At 54.2% G+C, this 22,807-nt stretch overlaps 1 protein-coding gene across 3 annotated transcripts in view; it reads right to left on the reverse strand.

Moving 5' to 3' along the window:
* The window catches only part of LAMA5 (laminin subunit alpha 5), a 93,743-nt gene that overhangs the window by 18,347 nt on the left and 52,589 nt on the right, over positions 1-22,807 (reverse strand). The window contains exons 9-40 of one of the 3 annotated variants that reach the window (XM_074604897.1): positions 22,393-22,483; positions 21,500-21,634; positions 20,979-21,041; positions 19,594-19,734; positions 19,074-19,211; positions 18,689-18,823; positions 18,059-18,193; positions 15,971-16,108; positions 15,715-15,767; positions 15,426-15,525; positions 14,859-14,911; positions 14,342-14,447; positions 13,573-13,672; positions 13,217-13,373; positions 10,957-11,086; positions 8,463-8,605; positions 8,255-8,361; positions 7,383-7,536; positions 6,872-7,032; positions 6,200-6,308; positions 5,584-5,681; positions 4,837-5,038; positions 4,308-4,434; positions 3,980-4,119; positions 3,026-3,141; positions 2,532-2,743; positions 2,104-2,308; positions 1,732-1,876; positions 1,040-1,180; positions 486-647; positions 203-304; positions 34-117 (exon numbers count right to left, since the gene is read on the reverse strand). In XM_074604897.1, the coding sequence (XP_074460998.1) occupies positions 34-117; positions 203-304; positions 486-647; positions 1,040-1,180; positions 1,732-1,876; positions 2,104-2,308; positions 2,532-2,743; positions 3,026-3,141; positions 3,980-4,119; positions 4,308-4,434; positions 4,837-5,038; positions 5,584-5,681; positions 6,200-6,308; positions 6,872-7,032; positions 7,383-7,536; positions 8,255-8,361; positions 8,463-8,605; positions 10,957-11,086; positions 13,217-13,373; positions 13,573-13,672; positions 14,342-14,447; positions 14,859-14,911; positions 15,426-15,525; positions 15,715-15,767; positions 15,971-16,108; positions 18,059-18,193; positions 18,689-18,823; positions 19,074-19,211; positions 19,594-19,734; positions 20,979-21,041; positions 21,500-21,634; positions 22,393-22,483 (4,083 nt within the window). Of the gene's footprint in view, positions 1-33; positions 118-202; positions 305-485; positions 648-1,039; positions 1,181-1,731; positions 1,877-2,103; positions 2,309-2,531; positions 2,744-3,025; positions 3,142-3,979; positions 4,120-4,307; positions 4,435-4,836; positions 5,039-5,583; positions 5,682-6,199; positions 6,309-6,871; positions 7,033-7,382; positions 7,537-8,254; positions 8,362-8,462; positions 8,606-10,956; positions 11,087-11,366; positions 11,506-13,216; positions 13,374-13,572; positions 13,673-14,341; positions 14,448-14,858; positions 14,912-15,425; positions 15,526-15,714; positions 15,768-15,970; positions 16,109-18,058; positions 18,194-18,688; positions 18,824-19,073; positions 19,212-19,593; positions 19,735-20,978; positions 21,042-21,499; positions 21,635-22,392; positions 22,484-22,807 lie in introns of all 3 variants that reach the window. The other 2 variants (XM_074604896.1, XM_074604895.1) reach the window with 2 other exon arrangements.

The raw sequence follows: 22,807 nt of genomic DNA on the forward strand, positions 1-22,807 counted from the left end.
CACTTACCTTGGTACACACTTGTGTGTACTCACCTCCACCAGCTGCAGCTGGCCTTCATGTACCTCCCCTGGGGATGGGTAGGTGCCTTCCAGAAACATGATGCTCATTTGGTTTCCCTGGGAAAAGCAAGGAAGGTGTCAGTCACCACCTCATCCTGCTCAGGCATTAGCAGAGGGCACCGGGAAATTTCTCATACTGCACCTTCAGGATCACGTCCGGGCGAGACTCCATGGGAATGAACACGTCCCCCCTCCGCGGGTCGGAGTGCAGCTCATAGCGCAGGTGCCCACCATAGGAGGAAACCTAATGGAGAGACAAATTGCGTATGTTGCTGCAAGTCCACGCCACTGAGGTGGGTCAGAGCTGGCCACGTTTAGCTGGAGCGCGAGCAATGCCTGCACGTCAGTGGGCATGCTGCTGGCACACATGTTGGTGCGGTCAGGCATGTGCATGACTGTTGGTCCAGCTGCCACCACGCTCTTACCTGGTCCCCAAGGTAGGAGCTGGGTGCAACCCAGTAGAGCTCCTGGTAGGCATCTGGGAGGTTCTTGAGATCAGCACGGACAAGCTGCTCCCGCAGGCTCAGAGTTGTCGGCACTTCCTGGCGGTCGCTGCTCAACAAGAGCCACCCGTTCATGTCGACAAACTGCGGGGGAAGAGCAACCACAGATCTTCTAGTGGAGCTACAGAAAGTATTTGAGTGCTGATGCTCCAGGAGAGCAAGTCCCAGAGCAGCAGAAAGGATAACAGGCTCACAACCTCACATGCATCCTGATGAAGCCACTGGAAAGCTGAGCACCACCCCTGCCTTGCGCCAGAACAGTCCCCCCCGACCCTGACTTTCCACCCTATGAGATCCCAGACACCAGGAAAAGGGTCTGAAAGTGGGACATGGGCACAGGGAGACAAAGATAACCCTCCTCACAGTGTATCTTCCAGAGGGGTAGGATTAATGCAGGACAGAGACCCGAGGGCAGCAGGGAGCCAGGCGGACGGGAACACAGCTGCACTGCTCTGGTGGCCCCCGGCCCCTCTCACCTCAGCTCGGTGCTTCTCAGCACTGCGGCAGCGATCGGTCGCACCAAAGCAGAAACACTTGGTGCAGCCCTTTGGGTTACTGGCATCCAAAGAAAACGTCCCCAGGCGGCACTGGTCACACCTCGAGCCCTCCACATTTTCCTGGAAGACAAGCAAAGCTCAACAGCGTCAGCAGCTTCTCGGAGGCCTTCGTGGAGGACAGAGACGGCTGCACAAGTGATCAGAGCGCTGTGATGTGATGCTGAAAGACGATTAAGCAGTCCCTGAACACGTTTGCTTGCACAGCAGCCATCAAACATTAAGTTCACCTGGAGAAAGCACTTGTGAGCCCTGCAAAGGGGCTGCAGCAGGCAGCTCAGCAGCAGGTTGAGTTACTCTGCTGCCATGCAGGAGCAGGAGTTAACAGGGCTGACAGCTTTATCTGCAGTGGGCTCTGACACGGGGCTGGACCCAGACTGCCCATCACCCCAGTGACAGCCCACAGAGTAAGCCTTCATGGCCAGGAAAGATGGGGAGAAGGAGCCTTTCAGGGTGCTCTGAACCCAGCACCCCGTGGGGCAGGCTGGCTGCAGCTCAGGCACGCAGACACTCTCCTCCAGCCCAGCTCCCTCCCGGCACACAGACACCCCCGGCCAGAGCAGGAGAGTCCAGCCAAGGAGAAAGGCACCGCATGAAGGCATCGAAGGACTGACCTTGCAGTGACACTGCCCTGTGACCGGGTCACACACACTTGCTTCGGTGCCAGCCTGGTGGCAGTCACACCGCCGGCAGTTGGGGTAGTGGTAGTAGCCAGGGGCACAGAGGTCGCACTGTCGCCCGATGATGTTGGGTTTGCACCTGGATGGGACGCAAGAGCCGCAGCATTAGAAACCTCTGTCCCGCGCTGCTGTGCAGGGAGCAGCCAGGCTTTCGGAGCTTCACCCACGCTGGCACTGACACAATGTTGATGAGGATTTCCTCATCCTGCACATTTCCTCCCTGCAGCCTGCCGGCGTGTCCTATCACTCCAGCAGGAACCAGGGATGCTGCCAGGTGAGCCCGGTGCCAGGACAGGGCTCCCTCACCTGCACTGCCCGCTGTCCACATCGCAGCCTGGCTCCGTCAGCTCCTGCACACCGGGCCGAGAGCAATTGCAGTCCTCGCAGCCGATGAGGGGGTGGCAGCCGAAGGTCTGGGGCTCGCAGACAACACACTCTGGCTTCAGGGTATGCGGAGGGCAGATGCACTGCCCCGTCACTTCGTCGCAGAGACGTGTCCCGCAGTCGCAGGCTGGAAGGGGCAGAAAAGGGGCTGCGTTTGGGGGAGCAAGACCCAGGGGAGCATGAGGCAATGGACGCAGAGCTCAACTGCTCTGCGGGCAGCTGGGCTGTCTTCATGCAAGCAAAGCCATTGCAGGGCTGGAAAATGCAGCCATTTCCCAGATCAGCCTCAGCCCTGTAAGAGGCAAAAGAGCAAGTGCTGGGAAAGCAAAGTGGGAGACAGGACAACTCACGCCTACAGTTGGGGAAGCCCCAGTAGCCGGTGGCACAGCGGGAGCACTCTCGCCCGATGACGTTGGACTTGCAGGGACACTGCCCGCCGAAGGGCTCGCACTGGCTGCCCCGCGCCCCTGCCTCGTGGCACCGGCAGGGCTGGGCCCCGTTGTTGTAGAAGAGGGAGAGCGAGATGGCAGAGTCACGGCAGAACCTCGACGATGTGCTGGGGCTGTAAGGGAAGGCAGGAGGAGTCACCGCGCTGCACACCCCCCCAGCTTCCTCACCACCCCAAAATCCAGCAGGATCTCCTGCAGCAACGGGTACTGGCTTAGTGGGAGGCAGAGCCCTGTGACACCAAGATCCCCCAAGTACCCACAGGTTTGGTCGTTAGATCAGGAAAGCCTTAACCAGATCCCTCCCCTGCCACACACGAAAGGAATGGGTTTTTGCTCCTTAAGGGGTGTGCAGCCTGTGGACAAGTGGAGAAGCCCCCCAAAGTCAAGGGTCTCACTTGATGTAGAAGCTGTTGACACCACAGCTGCTGATGAAATCATAGGACTTGTCCAGGGGTTCCTCCTGCAGGTACTGAGAGCTGTAGCTGTCCTCAGGCACCACCAGGATGTAATCCTGCAAAGCAAGGACAAGGTGGGTGAGACAGGCTCCTTAGCTAAGCCAGCCAAATGCAGTCCAAAATGAGCTCACTCAGAAGCCCAAACGCGCCCTTAACTTCTCATCAGCTCCTCCTTTGCTGGGACAGAACATAACAAAGTGCCCAAGCACTGGAAAGACCAGGGGCTGCCTCTCTATTTGGGTCTATCCATCAGGTTCCATCTAATCTAATGGTCCACATGAGCATCAGATTAGATGGTGGGTCAGGAGTGGCGCAAATTCACTGATGTAAAAAAAGGCAGAATACCTGAAAAGGGCAGCCCTGGCTGTGCTTCAGCAGAGAGGCAGGTAGTCACTGCCACCTTAAACTTCTAGACATAAAGGCACCTGGGTTCCAATTCTGTCTTTCAGCCATTTACCCAAATTTTGGTCAATCTTCTAGTCCTGTTGCCTGAGAATAACAATGGCTACCTGCTCCCATGATGAGACCTGCCTGGACAGTGGTATGCAGGTGCAAAATATTGCTGGGGCAGGAATAAGACTTATTCTGGATTATCACAAGCTATGTATGCAAAGCAACCGATGCAATTTCTGCCTTGTTTTGGGATCAAAACCACACAGTGAAGGATAACCATCATATACAGGTGCTGTCTCTGTGAATTCTGTCCTCAATTCTACACCACCAAGGCTGGAGATCGCAACCTTCTAGGATAGTTCAGAAACTGAGCGATGGTGGGAAACATCCCTGCGGTCACACAGTGACAAAAATCCTTCAGGACAAAGTACAGCTCCACTGGAGCCGTGTGGCTGGAGCCCGGTCCCGCAGGCCCCAGGAGCTTCCCGGAGAGAGACTCACCAGCCACAGCCGCTTGCCCTCTGGAACTCGAACAACCACAGTCAGATCATTATCGGTAACGTCCAGGACAATCTGGTCCTCAGAAACTACCAGGCTCCGGCACCCGTAGCCATGGGGGCAGAAAGTAGCAGTGGTCTGTCCTGAAAAGACAACAAACCTATTGGTCCCATATTTCCCTTGGAGTCCCCATCACACCCTCCCGGTCTGGAACAGATAAGTCTGTCTTGTTTCATCTTTGCACTCCTCAGTGAGCCCGCAGTTTTCCTCTGGCACCCATTCCAAGGCTTCTGCCTAACAGCAGCTTCCCCCAGGCCCCGGCTCTTCTCACCTTGCCAGATGCGCCCACCGTTGATTAACACTTCCACAGGGAAGCTGGGATGGCTGGGCTGGTAGTAATGCAGGATGAAAGCGTAGCGTCCCAGGGTCTGGATCCGACTGTTAAACACAACAGCAGCCTGGCCCAAAATGGGAGAACAAAGAGAGAAAAAAACATATCTGACACCTGCACTCACAACTGGGATATTTTTTTATTATTGCACAAATTGTGCTCTTGTTGCACAACTGCCAGGTCTTGAGACTTTTGGTGAATCAACCCCCCCATGTCTCCACACTCCCCCCTCTAACGGTGCCACCTGCAAAGCTTTTCCTGGGAGCCCAGAGAACCAAGCAGGGCTGGATGGAGCTAAGAGAGGAGAGTCCAGGGGAATTACAGGTTCAGGGATAAATTAATGTCCAGATTAAATTCTGAAAATCCTAATTGCTAAAGCTGCTCAATAGAGAAGGAAAATTTCTCTGTGCCCCAGGTGTCCAGTGTCACAGCACCAGCAAACCAGCCCAGCCCGCACCCATGCCACTACCTGTGGTGGCTGCAGGAGGATGAGCTCTGCAGCGGGGTCCATTGCCGTGGGAGGCCGAGGGGCAGGTTCCACCGGGACCCCAGCTGGAGCCACATGGACGGCCTGAGCCAGGGGGACATCAGGGGCGATGGGCAGAGCCTGAGCCCCCTCCAAAACGATCGACTGGGAAAGCTTCAGGAACCTCGAGGGAACACAGGAGCTGCTGCAAAACAAGGAGAAAACGGGATGTAAGGATCTGAGTCAAAGAAAGAGAGAGGCTACAGGGGTCCTGGCAGGACAAGCACGGCCTGTAACACGCGGCAGATTACAAAGCATACCTGCCGAGGGACAGCTTTCTACCAGGGTCCCTGGGGCTCTGGGACACAGGCTCAGCAGGAAGAACAGGAACCCTCCACAGGCTAATTCCGGTGCAAATATTTATTCAAAGTGGTGTCAAAAATTTTTATACAGTGAGCGTCTCTTGCTGTATGTGAGCATGCACAAGAAAGCCTCATCAGGCTGACGCTTGAGTGCCTGCCACAGGAGGCAGTGCGGTGTTCAGAGAAAGGACGAGCAGCCTGACTTCCAGCCCTCACTCCATCGCTGCCTGCTCGGTGGACATGGGCAAGGTGCTCTACCTCAGCCACAGATTTCTTTCTGCTGTGTCAAGAACTGAAAGGACTCCAAACTTGAGGGAAGTGAGGGAAGCAACTGCTTTTGGAAACAGCCAAGTTCATGCTAAAACCCTGAGGGACCCGAGACTCTTACCTGTTGGATGAGAACGTGCCATGGACGCTGATACAATGCACCTTTGGCTCGATGAACTCCATGGTGAACTCTGCAGCGGGTATGAGGTACACTTTGTGCTGCCGCACGGGAAAGAGAGAGACGCCCGGTTACATGACAGCCTCTGCCACGGGAAGCCCACGGCAGTTTTTGTGCCCACCAGTGATCAGGCTGACCACAACAAGCACCTCCGTATCAGACACTTCAGCTAATGCATGGCAGGTCACACCTCTGTTCACTGCCCCTTCTTCCTTGGCACAAGCATTTAGGACTCCCACATATTTATGGGATTCTTCTATTCTTAACTAAGCAACTATGAATGCCTTCAAGGTAAAATAGGAAAAGGCACTGCCAAACTCCCGCAGGGCTCCCTCTGCAAAGAGCAGCTTCTTCTCCCCATGTTCTCCCAAATCCCAGTCCCATGATCTACTTCAAAACACACCACTGGCCACATTCTCCACCTTGGACTGCTCATGATGTAGACTAAGATCTAGTATCCAGGCGAAACAGGACTAGAAAACCCTTCTACAGGCTAGGTATAGCTCCTGCCTCTCCTCCTCCAACCCGCCAACAGAGCTGCCCCTGCAGGGAGCCTTACCAGGAAGAAGTCAGCCAGATCAGAGGTGAACTGAATGGTGGCCTCTGAGGTAAGTTCAAAAGTTGCCATGCGGCTCTGGGAATCTACAGCAATCCCACGACAAAGGAAACTGTAAGAGGAACACAGATTTTGAAGCTAGCCTTGAGCAGGGTCATGACCCATTTCTTGTCTTGCCAACTATATGTCCTGAAGGTATTTATACAAAGTCCCCGTGAATCTTTTGATGCCTTTTCTGGCAAGTCCTAAGAGTGAAGTTTCCCAAGGACACCCCAGACATTTGTCTCCTATTGCAAAGGTTGCAGTCTGAAGTCAGACGCTTCTACAGTAAGGCACAGGGTTTGACCTGCACCAACAGCTTCAATAAACCTGCCTGCAGGCCATTCCCTAAATCAGGGCACCTACCAATCTACCCAGCTCTAAACAGCAGCAACAGATTATCTCCTGGCAGAGGCATTAGAGGACTACGTTGACAGAGGTATGCATTTCCCAAGGATGGCTAATCACTAAAATCCACGTCCAGCTAGGAGGAGTTCGGACATGCACAGCTTAGATGTACAAAGCTGAGGCATTGCTTTGTTCATGTGATAAAGCAGACAAGCTCAACTGGGCAGGGGCCTGTCCTTGCCGTGTCAGGAGGACCCAACCCTTTCTGCTTCTCAGAGATGGCCATACCTGTAGACACACGGGTAGAAGATGAATGTGCCCTGCTGCATGGCCAAGTGCGGTGAGCTCACAGCAACACCCACTGTCTGCAAAGCATTGGTGTTGGCGTACTCCACCACCAGCACGTATTTCCCGGGCTGGGGAACGGGCAGGGACAGCTGGACTTCCACCTGGAGGAGAGAGAGACGACTGAACACGGGTCTCCTGTCCACTGCCCATAGTGAGCGCATGCAGGGTGCCCGTGCTACAAACCAGCCTCCTCTGCTGCTGAGGGGAAAACAGGCCAACTCTTACCACATACCACACGTGTCCTTGCAAGCCCTTTGCATGCGAGACACTGCCTTGAACAACAGGGCGTGCAAGCATACAGCTGCAAGTCTGAGGGGGCAACAGTGGGGTCTACGTGGGCGAAAAGCCCTTTCGGTAACCTGCCCAGGTGCAGATAAAGCACCAGCTGGTGGGAGCAGAGGGTTGAGTGCCGCAGTGCCCACGCGAGGGATGAAGCAGAAGTGCCACTCACATCACTGCCGCTGCATGTTGCCATCCGTGGATGGGAGGGGGTGAGCTGCTCCGTGGGACACACTCTGGGTAACCGGTTGTCCAGCCTGCACACCGCGTCCACCCCTGGCACAGCAGGGAAACCATCCACAGACAGGTACTTATACAAGAGGCAGCTAAAATCATTAAGAAAAAAAATTGCAAAGAACAGTTGTTACAACCTGATTCTAAGAGTCAAGAGCACCTGTGCAGCCCGATCCCAGACGATTTGCAAAAGGCTTTGGTCCAACATGAGGGTTCCACTGCCCAAAGGAGCACGTCTGGTTCGTGTGGAGCCGGAGATTGTGTACTATAGGACCAGTGAGGGCAGTAACAAAAACAAGCTTCCTCCCTCGCAATGTGCTTTATTCCAGGGACCACTGCTATAGTGGACAACTGGTGTCCAGAGCCCAACCAGCCTTCTGGCCAACATGGACAGAGAGCTCCTGGCAGAGCAAGCAGAGGCACTGAGATGCTCTAAGCACTACCAGACTCCGCTCATTCATTTTAACTAGTCCAGCAAGACCTAAGTCATTGTAGCCATTTTCCAGGACTGTTGACTGACATACAACCCAGCACTGGGAACCCAGCCTAGCAGAGGAGAGGGCTATGGTCTTACGGGATGAGCTGGCCCTCCAGGGTCCATGAGAACACACAGACTGACTGTGCCATGGATGACGCAATCTATGTGTTGGTGCAGGTTCAGCAGGCTTTATCAACCATAGCAAAGTGCTCCATTAAGAAGGTTTACTGCACCCAGACCCTCACAGAGAGCGGGCTGTACATATTTTTTAACGCCAGGACAAGAGGAGCTGAGTAGGTCTCACAGAGCACAAAGATATGGAGAATCCTTACTTCTGGGTGGCTTGTTCAGGAGCTGGCTGGTAGGTACATGGCTCCGTCACCTTTAGCTGCAGTATTGGAGCTTCATAGTATGAGCTGGGTAGCAAAACCAGATAGTCCTAGAAGCAGAGATGGGAGAGTTGGTTATGTTTGAGACGCTTCCCCCTGAGGGGCTGCTGAAGCCCCCTGTGGTGGATGGAGCACGGGGGCCGGTCCTTACCAGCAGCACACCCTCTGCTTCAACAACCAGAGACCAAGTGTTGGGGTTGAGTACGAAGGGCTCCCCAAAGCTGTTCTGGGGGACGGTGACAAAGGCTGGCTCCGTGCTGGGAGCAAAGACAATCTGCTTGGTCTGCTCTGTACCTGGAGCGGGAGGGATAAGAGGCTGTGAAGGGACTGGGATGGAAAACCTGGAGCTGCAAATAGGAGGCTACGCTCAGGAAAGCAGCTCTGTAGTGCAGCGGGGAGTCCCAGGCTCCTGCTCTCTCGACGCTGCCGTAGCAGATGCACCACAATCCCACACTGTCCCATAAGAAAGGCATCCATTCTGAATCTGCTCAGTAGCTTAATTGGAGAAAAAAAACCAAATCACTGCAATCCTTAATGCTAATCCACAGCTGTCAGCGTGCTCTGCATCCCTGGACTGCAAAGCACGGAGTATTGCACGCCAGGGAGCGTTTTGCCAGCTAGAGAAGGAAGGAACTCATCTGTGAAGAATTTATTCTGAGACAGACAAAAAGAATTGCCCAGATACGTTCTTCCTGAGGGATATTCTGACCCCAGCTCCACAGGTGAGATACCTGTCTTCTGGCAAACTCTCAGACCCCCAAGCTGTGCTCCTGTCTTTCCTGCCAGCCACCGACTCTGCACCCGAGATTTAGACATTAATTTTAACTGACAGGACAGAACGGGTTTAAGGCCTGATCCCGCTGCTGTTGAACAGCTCTGTGGCTCAGCAGACACAGTCCCATAACCTTTGAATTCATTAACTTTGGATGCAATAACGACACAGCACCTCGAAGCAGCCTGTCCGCCTGCCTAGCCGTCTCAGGAGCGTTTTGAAGAGCGCAGGTGAGAGGGATTCACTGAGTACGGCTGCTCGGTGAGCAGATGAGATGAGGAAGGAAGTGGGGAACGTGGCACGCTGACTGTCCTTGTGTGGTACATGGACATCAAGGCATAATGCAGAGGGCCAGAAGCTAAAGCAAAGGCTTGTGCTACTGCTGGGATGGGGCAGCCCCCTCCCATGCGTGCTGGCGCTGTGGCATGCCTGGCGTCAGCTGGGGACGAGCCCTCGCTTTCTCAGACGGGACGCAGAGGTGCGGATGCAAGGAATGAAGAGATTTCCCTGAACAGGCAATGGAGTTTCACATCCCTTTGAGATGATACACAACTCAAACTGAGACGGCTTCTGGAGGGGGGGTGGGAGAAACCGGTTCTGCAAATCATATACTCGGAAAAGGCTTCCCTTTTTGCAAGCCACGTCTTCCAACTTATCTTCTTCCCAGGCTGCTTGTCCTTTACCATGTGAAGCCCAGGCCACCTGGGCAGAAGGTGGCTCAGCATTTCTGGAGCCGATCTGGCCTACGAAGGAAGCTGCCCTCCCGGATCCCGTTGCTGCTGTGTCCGTCTGGCAACTTGCCTTCAGCACTATTAAAAATCACACGTTGCTCCTGAGCAAGGAGGGAAGCACATTATAAGGCAAACGAGCTCTGCTGCTGGGAAGGACAGATTAAATACTTCCTGACCTGTGGCGGGATCCTAAAGCAGGAGCACGGCTCATGCTTCCCTTGTCTTTCTGCTGCGTAACACGACTGGCCATAAAAATAACCAGCTATTTTTCTCCTCAAAAAAAAGTAGAAAAATAATATCTTGGCATTTCAACTCACTAAAGGTAGAACACCTTCTATGTCAATTCAAGACAGAGGAGAGAACTTGACCCACTGAAAAATTAGGTAGCTGGTGTCGACAGCCTTGTGCTGTGCATGTATGATCTGGAAGAAGAGCTTCAGCAGCACGATGTGGCTGTAGCATCAGAAGGGGTAAAACAATCAGCCACTCGCTAGGGCAGTTGCGTGGCCTCAGGTCTGTCCCCATGCAGTCTTGCTCATATTCATTCCCAGAATATTTGCTGTCCAGGTCTCTAGGCTTGTTCAGCCTTCTTTTGGTGGCTCTTCCTCTTCTCCAGCAGCTCATGGCTTGATGAGAAGACATTGCACCAGAGTGCAATGCCTATATAACATGTGCAATTCCATGCCACTTCCAAACCCCACGCCACGTGTGGAACCAGCAGCCTGGTCTGGGAGAAGCACAAGGCAAGGGCAGGACTGCCACATGAGGGCACCTGTGAAATAAAACCATCTCCATCTGCCACAGTTTGGATCCAGTTTGGTTTTGTGGAGTTCTGCCTGGGGCACCGGGGTGATCTTGTCCCGCGCTGAGAAGGCTGTATGGAATCCCACAGCAGCCTTGTCTCACACCAGCCTGGCTGCTAACAGTCCTCAGTGCGCGGCCGCAGGACCGGGGGCCAGCTTGCTGCTGCTTTGTTAAATAAGGGGGGCTGCAAACTCATATCAGCCTTTCAATTGGAAGGGCAGAACTAATGGAATAAAGCCATATGGAAGTGTCTTCTGGAAAGGATGATGCAGAAGGCTGCCTGGGATGGGGAGGAGGTGGCGATGGTGCAGGGGAGCAGAGCAGTCTGGGATCCTTACCTCTCCTTCGTGGCTGATAAGCTGTAATTTTGCCATACACAGTGGCCCCTCCTGAATTAATATACCTCAGGATGACATGGAACAGATAGAGCTCTGCCTCCTTCACGTCTACAGTGACTCTGATTTTATTCTGCAAAAAGCAAAAAAGCACACGGGGCACACATCACTGGGGGGCCAGCTCCTGGTCGCTCACCCGCTCTGCAGGAGAGCCTCACCCACCTGCCTACCTGCCTGCCTGCCTGCCTGCTTCTCTTCCCCCCCCCTCGACATCCCCTGGCACGGCTCTGGCCGGCCACCTGAGATGATGGGCACACCTGGGATGGGCACAGCTGGGGCAGGAGAAGGGGCAGAGGAGCAGTGTCACAGCGTGGGATGCTCCGAGTTAGTCTAGAAGTGAAAAATGCACTTACAGTTGCCACAAACATTAAACTTTCCTTCCTCAACGACCGAGACCCTCCCTTCCACACTGGCGGGCCCCCGGCTGACGTAGCGGAAGACGAGGCGGAAGAGGTCGGGGGAGGTCACATTGAGAGTCACCACTACCTTGGGCTGGTGGGAGAGAGAAAGGGGAGAGAAGCAGAGCACACCTTCAATTACCTCCACCGCCGACAGCTACCAGCCCAAGCGCAGCCGCTCGGCTCACTGCTCCCAAAGCAACATGCCATAGCGCAAGGAGGAGACAAGCACACCTGCCCTACTGCACAGTCACGGCATGGGCGCCTCGCGACGCCGTCCCTTCGGGGCCAGCCACCCAGGGAGCAACCTGTCTGCGGGAAGGGGGTGGAAAGGCTCTGCCCACATCTGGAAGATGCTCTGGCCCAGCAGGGTGGTTCGGCTATCCCTGGGGCACACGCCATGCCAGAGGAAAGGCTTTGAGAACTTCTTGCTTTTGTTATCGGCATGTTGCTTTTGGGCTTTGTGCTGTAACCAGCCAGCAGATACTAAGTGCTGAAGCCCCCGCGCTTGTGTTTAGAGGGCTCTGCCCAGATGCCTACAGAGGAAGTTGCAAATTGAGCTGGTGCCTTGCCCTCGGAAACCTGCAATGCTAAGGACTGGTGGTACTAAGGGGGTGTGCCACTGGTGGGGGCGTCAGCCCTCCACCTGCCTGGACCATGTTCAGGAAGACCTCAGTTAAGCAGATGCTTGAGTCCGACCCAGATCTAAGCACGTGCTTAAACACCCTCCTGCCTTCAGGGCAAAGCAGGCGTCTGCCCAGGGAGACTCCTAATGAGGGCTCTGTGTTCCTCAAAGCTCCAGTTACACCATCTTCCCTCTGGAGAGCAAACTGGAAGGATCTTGCAGAGACCAAACTACAGGTGAGACCTGCCAGCAGAAAGCCACGTGCTAGCCCTTCTATCAAGGCCTATTTCTACCTCAGATGCCAACACTGGATGCAAAACAAAAGCCATGATCTTGGGCATGAGCTCCATCCTTAAGCTTTAAGGCTGGGGTTTTCTCCAAAGGAGCCTACAGAAATTTGTTGCTTAGCTCCTATGTACAAATTCAACGGGAAATGACTAACACACTAGGCCCTTCTGTTATTTCACCTAAGCATGAAAAAAGTGAAGAAAATTGAAGGTACCACACGAGAATAAGGTACACTTTACATGGGACAAGACTGTCAGAGAATCGCTGCCCTGCACCCCGTCCCCAAACACACACACAGGCGACACTTCTGCAGGGGCCATGCAGAAGAAGAATCCACCAAGGAGAAAAAAGGGTCAACAGATGAAATAGCTTCGCTTACAGGGCTTAGACAACTCCAGGTTAGTGTAAACCATCGTTACAGCAAACCATCTAACAGCAAGAGCGGAGGCAGAACGGTAACAAGAGGTCCAAGCTGAACATGGCAGCTAAGGAGGAGCTAATTTATTTTTGGAAAAGGGAGGGAAGGTTATGCAGAGAGTTGCAGGAAAGAGCAGAGTCAGATGAAAGAGCCGCAAGAAAACCCAGAGACAGTGTTTATAGACATCCCTGTAAGTAATCACCAAGCTACCACCTTTGTCTAACCGGATTAGGATGTCAGGGGATTCCCAATTTAGGATCTTTCCCCTCATCAGTCTATGCCGTCCCCAGCCCCGCAGGAAGTATCTGTGCAAACAGGCTATATATACACTGTGCTGTTTATGTTGGCCATCATGTGACTTGGGGGGTTTGAGAAGCACTTGGGGCGAAAAGTGTGTGCCAAAAGCACGTCTGTCCTCCACCGGCCGCATCCTCCCCAGGGGGAGCCGGGCTGGGATGGAGGCACCAGGCGTACCTGGATGGAGGACATCTGTGCATATCCTCGCCAGCTGAAGCCCTCAAACTCCAGGGGGTTGTAGCCGAAGCGCACAGCCCGGCCAGCCGGCGTGGTGCCTTCCTCCAGCTCGAATTTCAAGTGGTGAAGATCAGGGAAATAATGGTCCCGTGCGGGTCTGGGGAAGAGAGGGAGCACCGTTACCTGCCAGGCTATCTGGAGGGAGAGGCAATAGGACACCTCTGCCAGGCACGCGGCTGATGCAGCAGCAGCCCAGATGATGAGGTCCCCATCCTCACAGTTGCCAAGGTCACCTTTCCCGAGGGAGCGAACAGGAGGTGCAGCACCCCAAGGTGCATCTCCCGTTAGCAGCTTACTGGGTGCAGGTGGGGCCACGTGTGCTCTGCCGGCAGCGACAAGCTCCGCTCCGCTCCTCGCAGGATGGCCCCAGCGACCCGCCGACGTCGCACCGGCAGCCTGCGGGCAGGAAGCGCCTGTTTACATTCCCGCCGCACTAACGAGCTCCTGGTCACTAATCAAAGGCGCGCCCCAGCGGGCGGGGAGGCTGGGGCCCTATTTTTATTCCATTGTATCTGTTTTCATATTGGCCCCAGCCCACTTGGATCAGCTCCTCTTCCACCTCAGCACTGAGCTATTTCCAGACGGCTGCAAGAGGAACAAGGTCTGCAAACCCTCAGGCACAGCCCTGCCGCCAGCCGCAGCCTTGCTCCCTCTTCCCAGCCCTGCCAGGACCGTGTGGGCTGGCTGAGAGCGGCCAGATCTCCTCCTTTCCCTCTTCTTCCCATGGGCACGATGGAGAGCAGCCAGCCCCAACATGTCCATGCCCACTTGCTCCCAACAGGAAGGAGCAGAGCTGCAAGGACATGGTCAATTAATGGTTAAAACCCAACAGTTTCTGGCACCCCAGGGCGCACCTTTCCTGGCCTTTCATTCCGCAACCCGATGGATCTGTGCCCAACAGTGGCAAAAGCACGAACTCAGGTCTCCAGATCCACAGCAAGGCCCAGTCCCCGCTCCGGGCCATGGTATGATCAAAAGCAAGAGGTGGGACATCTCCTGCCCCTTCTCTTCAAGAGCTGCTTGTCGCCCCTCTCCTTGACACAACACATCACGACAGGGACTCACCTTGACAGCCAAAGTAATTTGCGTTCTGCATATTGAAGTAGCCATCTTTGCACGTTGAGCAGAACTGGCCGCAGATGTTGGGTTTGCAGAAACACTGCCCGTCGCCCTAGGAGAGAGCAGGCATGGAAGCTCATTCCCTCCCATCGCTCATTAGGGCTAAGCTGTTTCTCAGTTATTTGGGTCTTAGTCTGAGACGCTGGAGAAGCATTTTGAGTTTCATACTCTACATTGCTTCCTGCGCGTGGGTGGGCCAGATAAGGGCCAGATAAATTAAATTATCCAACAATACAGGCAAACAAAAATCCAGGCATCCTGGCCCAGACCCAGAAATATTTAGGTGCCTAATTTATGACAGGTCTTAATCCTATGTTCTCAAGCAAACCCAGATTGTGGTGCAACGTTCGAGAGCTCAGCATCAGGACAGGCGTCTCCGGCAGCTGCTGGGAGAGACGGAGCTGAAACGCTCCCAACACAGGACACACTCGGGGTGCTGGGAGGCAGAGAGGAGCAAACCCACCTGCTGGCACTCCGCGATTCCGCTGATGGTGCCCCTGGTATCACACTTACAGCCTGGAGAGAGGGAGATGAACAAGAAATCCAGAAGATCAATCAGCCTCTGAGAAGAAGCCCGATGGAGGACAGTACCCAGCACACCAGAGGACACCGTCTGGGATAAGAGGAGCTGAGAACTGGTCAAGTAGAGGGCAGGGCTGCACAAGGGCTCTCTTTTCATTTTGGACAGTGAGTGTTGAGGCCACAACTACCAAAGACATTTGCCTTTTCTGCACATTTGGCCATGAAAAATTAAGTATGCGGTCTGCAGGGAGGGCTGAGAATGACACAACTCACTGCATGAGCCCTGTGTTTTATCCCAAGCAAAAAGCTGCAGGCTCCAGCCTTACCCCTCCTCCAAGCAGGGGTTACTCAGACCACTCCAGCTCTGACATGTCACTTCAGGGTGAAGAAGAATGGAAGGGCATCACTTCCATCCAGCAGTGATGGTCCCTGCTGGCTTGGGTTTGGGTCTTGCACCACTACAGCACAGAGGGGACTTTTTGGGGCTGTGTAAATGCCATTTCCTTACTTATGCAGCCGTAGGGGTTCTCTGGAGTCAGGTTCCAGTACAAGGGCTTGCATCTGTCGCAAGCTGGGCCTTCAACGTACGTCCGACACGCGCAGGACCCCTGGGGAGAGGGATGGGGAGAAAAGAGCAAGTGAGAATTTGCAGCGCGGTGGCTGAACGTGGTGTGTGCTACTCCGGTGTGGGTAATGGCTGCTTTCAGGCTGTGCTTAAGAAAGGACTTGGCCCAGAGTGAGTAACGGGGATCACACAGGAAAGACCTGCAGGGGTTGGTGGTTCATTTGATACTCACCGGGGCCAGTGAGGGATCTGCAGTCACCAACCCTGCTGGGTTACAGGAGCCCACTAGAAAAGAGAGGCACAAGGAGGCGTTGATGAAGAGACAGCTCACACCCCAGCTGTTCCTAAAGGGGGTTATTTCTTCCTTACAAAGCTCTTGGGGGATGATAAGCCCATTCCAACCCAACCTATTCTATGATTTACCAGCACCGTACCACTATGCCCCAAGACACCGGAGATCCCCCCATCAGGGAGGAGAAGGAGGGTACCTTCGCAGTGTGGAAATCCGTAGGCGCCCGGCACGCAGCTATCGCAGTGCAGCCCCGTCACTTTGGGGCGGCAGCTGCACTGCCCCGTTTCCTGGTGGCAGGTGCTATGCAGGGAGCCCTCCCGCGAGCACTGGCACGCTGCAAGAGAGGGGACAGCAACTGCTGGAGCTGCAGGACACAGCGACTCCCGCGTTCAACCCTTCCCACCAGCAACCTCTTTGTCTGCCTGACCTTCATCACCACCAAAGCAGCCAGAAACACGGGTTATAAATAACATACACACTCATTCTTTGCTTTTGGTTAAAGACTTCCCAGCTTTTTAGAAAAACAATAGAAGCTGCAATGTTTATCACACCTATTCACATACATTTATGCATGTTTTGGGACAGGGGGAGAAGTTTTGTTTATGGAAAGGGGAATGTGTGATCTCAATCCCCAAAAGGTCAGCAACCAGTGACAGATCAGACCCTACAAAAGCCCGTTTTGCATCCAAGCACCCAAGAGCTGCGTTCGGCCATCAGGGTGCCTTGCGGACGTTGTGTGCGAGCAGCAGGCCGACACCACAGCAATGGCACTGCCGGCAGCGGAGGGCAAGGGCAGGGCAACGGCTCTGCGGCTTCCTGCACGCCTTGCCTCCTGCGAACGCACGCAGCCATCCTGCTGCCCTATCGCATCAAAGGTCAGCGAGCTGCCCATGCCCTCCTCGCCCAGCCAGCATTCCTCAAATCCCTGCCAAAGGGGACGTTTTGGGCTGACACCCCCAGACTGGCTAACAGCAAAACATTGTCCGTAAAACAACAGATTTAAAAAAAAATAAAATAAAATCAGGTTCCCCTCTTCTTTCCTTGCTGTGACTCCTCTACAGCTCTGCAATTTGGATGCTGCTTTATGAGGAAAAAAAAAAAAAAGAAAAAAGTAGTGACTACTGAACTCCTGTGAGACCATTTCATCTGTGCCTCCCGCCTCTTCAAAGGCATATTGCCGGCATCAGCGTTTGCGAGCAGCGCCCTGCCAGCTGGCCGCGGCTCAGGCGTCTACATTTAGTGTGGTGCAAGAGGGTGATGATGCTCTTTTGTTGCTTCAGGGAAATTGTATCGCAGATTATTTTTTAATGAGCAGTAAATTCTTGCTGGGAGACATCAGAGTACATCTGGCTTCCAGTCGGACTGCCGACAGGGAGGGAGATGGGGACACTCTGCCCAGAGCTGGGGAGAGCTATTCAGGGCTATTCATCTGGGGCCACAGGCACCTGCCACAGGCATTGCTCAGCCCTGGCACCCGCAGCTCTGCTCCAGGAGCGATGCAGTGCCCGGGGAAGCAGATGCAAAGCTCCCACCATGCCAGCAGACACCTTGAATTCGGGGCTGACGTGGAACCCCAAATCCCGATCCTCGTTGTTCACCCTGTTGTACAACCACCCTCCCGCTGGTTTCAGCACAGTTGCTTCTCCCGTGCAATGGCATGAACCAAAGTGGAGTGAGCCCCGAAGAGCCAGGACGTGTCACGTGAGCCACATCCGAGCATCTCATGGCACCAGGGTATAATCTGAACATGTGGTTTGAGACTTTGCTTACCCCACTCGGAGCCCTGCTCTCTCTGGCTGCAGGCACTCGAGCCTGAGGACAGGCAGATGCAATTCAGCACATGTTTTATGTGCATCTGCACACAACGCTTTCGGAAAGAGAGTCTGAACCACAGCTGCTCCCCAAGCCGTACTCTGTAGGTCTGTTTCTTAATAGGTTGCGTCCTGGTCTAGATTAAGCGGCCATATGTGCAGACTGGGGTTTTTTTCCAAACCAAGCAGGCAGACCCAAGCTCCTGCTGTTAGCGACAGTGAATGAACTGGGGGAGACAAACCACACGGCCTTTGGGGAAGCATTTCTTCAAAATGTTTATACTCGTTACAGTGCGTGCCTGTCAGATGAGATAGCCAGGTGAACTGTGCACAGGAAAACTGATTCTTGCTGCAAGAGCCAACTACATTCATATACAACCCTGGGAGACGGGCTAGGAAAAGGAAAGCCATTACAAAGCCAGCAGCAGCAACTATTCCCTTCCCTCCCCTGAGGCCCGACGGTGGTTACTCACGTGTGCAGCTGGGGTACCCATAGAAGCCCAGGGCACACTGGTTGCAGGTGTGTCCCGCAAAATTCACGTGGCATCGGCACTGGCCAGCTGGGCTGCAGTTGTTGTCCACCGCACCCCGGGAGTCGCAGGAGCAAGCTGTAAGAGCAGGACTCTCAATAGTCTGATGAAACGCATGTTCCGTGGCCAACTTCTGCTGGTCTGAACTGTCATTCAGCCCCATAGGAATTAGCCATTTCCCTCAGAACTAAATTAATTTCTTAATCCCCTGGAAAGACAGGCAATATTTTCAGCTAGAGTCATGGCCCTACCAGGAAAATGACACTGAGGGTTTTTTACAGCCCATTCAATGTTTCTCAGCAGTTTAGTAGGTTAATGCACTAAAAAGACAGACAAAAAAAGCCGCAGGCTGAGACAGCAGGTCACAGCAGGGTTGTCATGAGGAAGTGTGACCGATAAAAACTGCTTTGTCTTCCAGGCTTTGGCATGATCCATGATCTCCAGAACAAGTCTGCCAAATTCACAGTGCAAACCACATGGGTTTTGATTTTGAGAGACACCAAAGTCTTGCAAAAATAGGCATGTTTTTCAGAAGGTGACAGGCCAGCAGGAACTGGACGTTCAGGCCCTTACCGTAGCAGTGGGGGTAGGAGTGGTGCCCAGGACTGCACTGCTCGCACCGCGGCCCAGCAAACTCGGGTCTGCAGAAACACCTCCCAGCGGAGTCGCAGCCTCCCGGCAGCGTCCCGACCACGCTGCAGCCGCACACTGCAACAGAGAGAAAGCGTTTGCTTTGTACGGGGAGCATGGGGCAAGGCTCATGGCAATATGGTTTTTTTCCTGAGGTTCTCAGATAGGCATTTATGTGATGCTCTAAGCATTCAAACTGTCGATCTCTGCTCATTGCATGTACCCTCTAAAACACCCACAAACCCCTTCCCAGTCCTCCTTCAAAACCCTGCCAGAAGACTCTGGCTTTGTGCGGACCCAGCCAGGCCCAGGGAGGACAGATACGCACGCTGGCACAGAGGGTAGTTGAAGTAGCCGGGAGCGCACTGGTTACACAAGTGCCCTTCAAATCCCGTTCGACACAGACATTGCCCTGTCTCGCTGTCACAGGTGCCATCATATTGACCGGGGCCGGAGCACTGGCAGGCTGGAAAGCAACAAGGGCACCAGTAAATAAACAGCTTCTTCGTCTTGCCCATTCCTAGGAAAGGAACTGGAGCATCTGTTCCTCTGGGCTAGAAATGCAGTCACTGGAGAAATCACATGGGACACAGCTGACAGCAAACATGCCTGGCCCATAGCTCACATCCATGGGGAATTTCTCAAGAGCCCCCCCAGAAGCCGGGAGGATGCTGGAGGGTCAGGGCTGGGTGGAAAATACCAGCAAAAGTCATGGGAATTTGTCACTTAAAAGTGGGGCTGGAGAATTCTTCCTCCCCAGCACGAGTGGAAGACAGGGAGAGGCACGCTCCTCCCCAGCAGGGAGGCGATCAGGGCGAGCTTGGGGCCGCTAACCCCGAGTCACTCACGCTGGCAGCTGGGGCCATAGTGGCCTGGGGCGCACTGGTCACAGTGTGTTCCCTGGAAGTTGGGTTTGCAGACGCACATCCCCACCCGCGGGTCTTTGCGACAGGCGTTGCCTTCTGTGCCACCGGCGTAGCAATCGCAGTCTGGAGCAGGGACACACAACAAACACCACCAGACATGGCTGTCAGTTGATCTATGCTGCTGGGCAGAGGTCCCATAAGGACAGGGACGGAGTTGCCATGAGAGGCAACAGCACAAGCATTTGCCTCCTAATTAACCTTCGTAGAAACACATGCAAATGTTTTAACCAAACCCTGCTCGGGCGACCAGCACGCCTGGCTCGTGGGGTCACAGGGCGGCTGGGAGACCTCAGCACCGTGCTGCCGTGCAAGGTGGGCAGCAGGGCCGTGCACAGAGCAGGCAAATGCTGCCTGCACAAGCCCAGACAGAGCTGATTCGGTGCAGCATCGCCCAAGAGCTGTGTGGGAATAACCAGAGCGGGGTTTGGGCTTTCTCTCTGGTCACTCCATGATCAGCTGCACCCAAGACCTTCGTGCTGCCAGGGCAGGTGGGTGCTGTGAGTGAGCAGTGCTGAGACCCTCGGCCAGCCCTGCCTTCACCCACAGCAATAGCGTGGGGTGCTGGGCTGGGAGAGGGAAGGGCAAAAATCATCCAAGAACCAGAGGGAGGGGGAGGTGGGGAAACGAGAAGGGAAGTGAGAAATTCCAGCTCAGGAAAAAAAAAACCTTTTTGGAAGATACAGAAGGAAGGAAAAGGTTATCTGGAGCACACTGGGGAGCATGAGACAGGGGAGGATTCGGTGGGAAAAGAGACCAAAAAAAAGCAGAAGGGAGGAGATGAACCCAGAGGAACAAGCATCAGAGAGGAGGGAGGCGGAGGGGAGCAGGGATGAAGGCACGAGTGAGCTTTGAAAACAGGGAAAGCCACAAAGAGCAAGTGGCTGGCTGTGCGCGCTCCCCAGGCGCCCGCAGCAGGGCAGGGGACCCGCTGTGCTGCCCAGCAGATGGAACACGCAGGGCATGCAGGTGTGGCAGAAGGACAGGCTTGTATCTACCCCGAAGACAGATGGGGGGTTTCTTACAGGGAGGCCAGAAGGAATGTCCCCACATGGCCTGGACACCAGTCAAAACACACAATCGCACGGCCACTCTGGGCTAGAGTTTTCCTGTCTATAAAAGGGGATCATAAAACTTCCTTTCCCCCACCCCTCAGCTGCCTCCTCTCTCAGACCCACTCTGTGTTAGGGCTGTCTCTTACAAGGTACGTGCCTAGTAAGCTGAAGACGTGACCTTGCATTGGGTGGTGAGATATAACAGCAATAAAGCATGGTGATTGCCAAAGCAGCAAGGAAAATTGCACTGCTTACTTATTATCTGTCCCGCAGGGAGCACCTGTTCTCCAGTATCGTTGTGAGCAAAAGCTGGAACAGCTACGCAGAGAAAGAGACATTGCACAGGTCATCACACACGCTCAAAGAAATCCTGTCGGGATATCAATGGGTTGGCAGTCCCAAAGCTGAACAGGCCGAATGAAAACGTTAAACGTGGAACGAAGTGCAGAATCCCACTAAACAAAGATCCATTACAACAATTTTTAAACCTGCACTCTGGAAAGATGTCTTTCACAGAAAGTGAGAGATGAGACACCAGCCAAATGGACTCCAGGGAGCCAGGTCCAGCCCAGCTCAGCTCTGGTCCAGCTTCCTCCGAAGCCAAAAGCAGGCTTGTCCCCACCTGCAGGAACCCTTCCTGGGACAGGAGTGCCATGTGGCATGGGGAGAAGGCACCTGGAGAGCTGCCCCAACTGGAGCTGTTGGCCCATCCTGCCCACGCTGGGTCTGTGCGGTCCCAGACCCGGCCACCCCACGGCCCTGCAGCCCCCACTTACGGTAGCAGTGGGGGAAGTTGAGGTATCCCTCGGCACAGGCATCACAGTGCTCCCCGGTGTAATTGGGCTTGCAGTAACAGCGGCCAGTGAGGTCCTCGCAGGTGCCATCGGTGAAGTCAGACTCACAGTTACAGCCTGCAGAGAGGGACAAGCCGGCGGTGGTTGTCACTAACCGACAGTCGCTTGGCCAGCCACGAGTACCACAGAGATACAGAGCCTCTATAAGACACCCCGCCATCTGCTGTAAATTCTCTCCAAAACTAAAAAGTGCAATTTTGCCTCTTCAAAAGGGGTCTGGCTTAGACGAACCGCTGCCACTGCGCTTGTCCCACTGCAGGGACCCAAGTAAAGCAGCACAGCCCCAGTTTGCTTCTCCAGGAGATCCCAGTTTCCCTGGAGAGGTGGCAGTGGCACACTGCAGCGAGGACACGGTCCAGAACAGCCGATGTGTCACAGTGACCAGACCGAGCTGGGCTCCCCGGCATTACAGATATAGCCCACTGCTGCTTAGAAATCCCTGTCTTGGCGTGTGGAGAACAATGGCCTGCAAGTGCCAGCTGAAAGGGCACAGAGATGACAGCTAAGACTGGACTGCCCTGCAGGCAACAGCAGGCCTTTTTACATCAACAATGCTTTTTTGGTTCATTCCAGCCATAGAACGAGCCACCATTTCTGATTTCACAGATTCTGCAGACACACATACTGTCTGCAGGCACACACACATTTCCACGGGCAATGCCAGCTGCAGCAGGAACCACCCACATGGCCACATCCCTTACAGCGCTGGGCTCCCTACATCAGAAAAATCTCTCAGCCCAGTCCTTCAGACCACCCTCCCCAGCACCATCAAGTCCGAGCAGGCATCTACAGCCTGCAGAGGAAATCACACTCACGATAGCAAATGTATGGAGAGTCGATCGGGTGGTCAGGGGACCGGTAGTATCCTGGGATGCACCTCTCACAGTTAATGCCAGTGGTGTGATGCTGAAAGACAGTGGGTTACAGGGGCATCAGTTCCTCTGCCCGCAGGATTCATGTTCATCGGCCAGATTTATTAACAGCTTCAGGGGCCAGAGGGAGCAATTCAGAAGTGTCCACACACAGAAGACCTAAATCTGCTCAAAATTCCACATACACCGATTTGAAAACAAAGCATTTCCTGCAAGCTGTGTATTCTCCCGTAAGGCCAGTCTGACCTTCAGGTTCATATCCAACCTCAAGCCCATTGCACTTACTTCAGATGGGAAAATGTCCTGAGCACTTTGTGTTAGGACCAGAGCAATCTGTTTCCTCCCAGCAAGAAAGCAC

Source organism: Larus michahellis, chromosome 12 (assembly GCF_964199755.1).
Source record: "Larus michahellis chromosome 12, bLarMic1.1, whole genome shotgun sequence".
NCBI lineage: Eukaryota > Metazoa > Chordata > Aves > Charadriiformes > Laridae > Larus > Larus michahellis.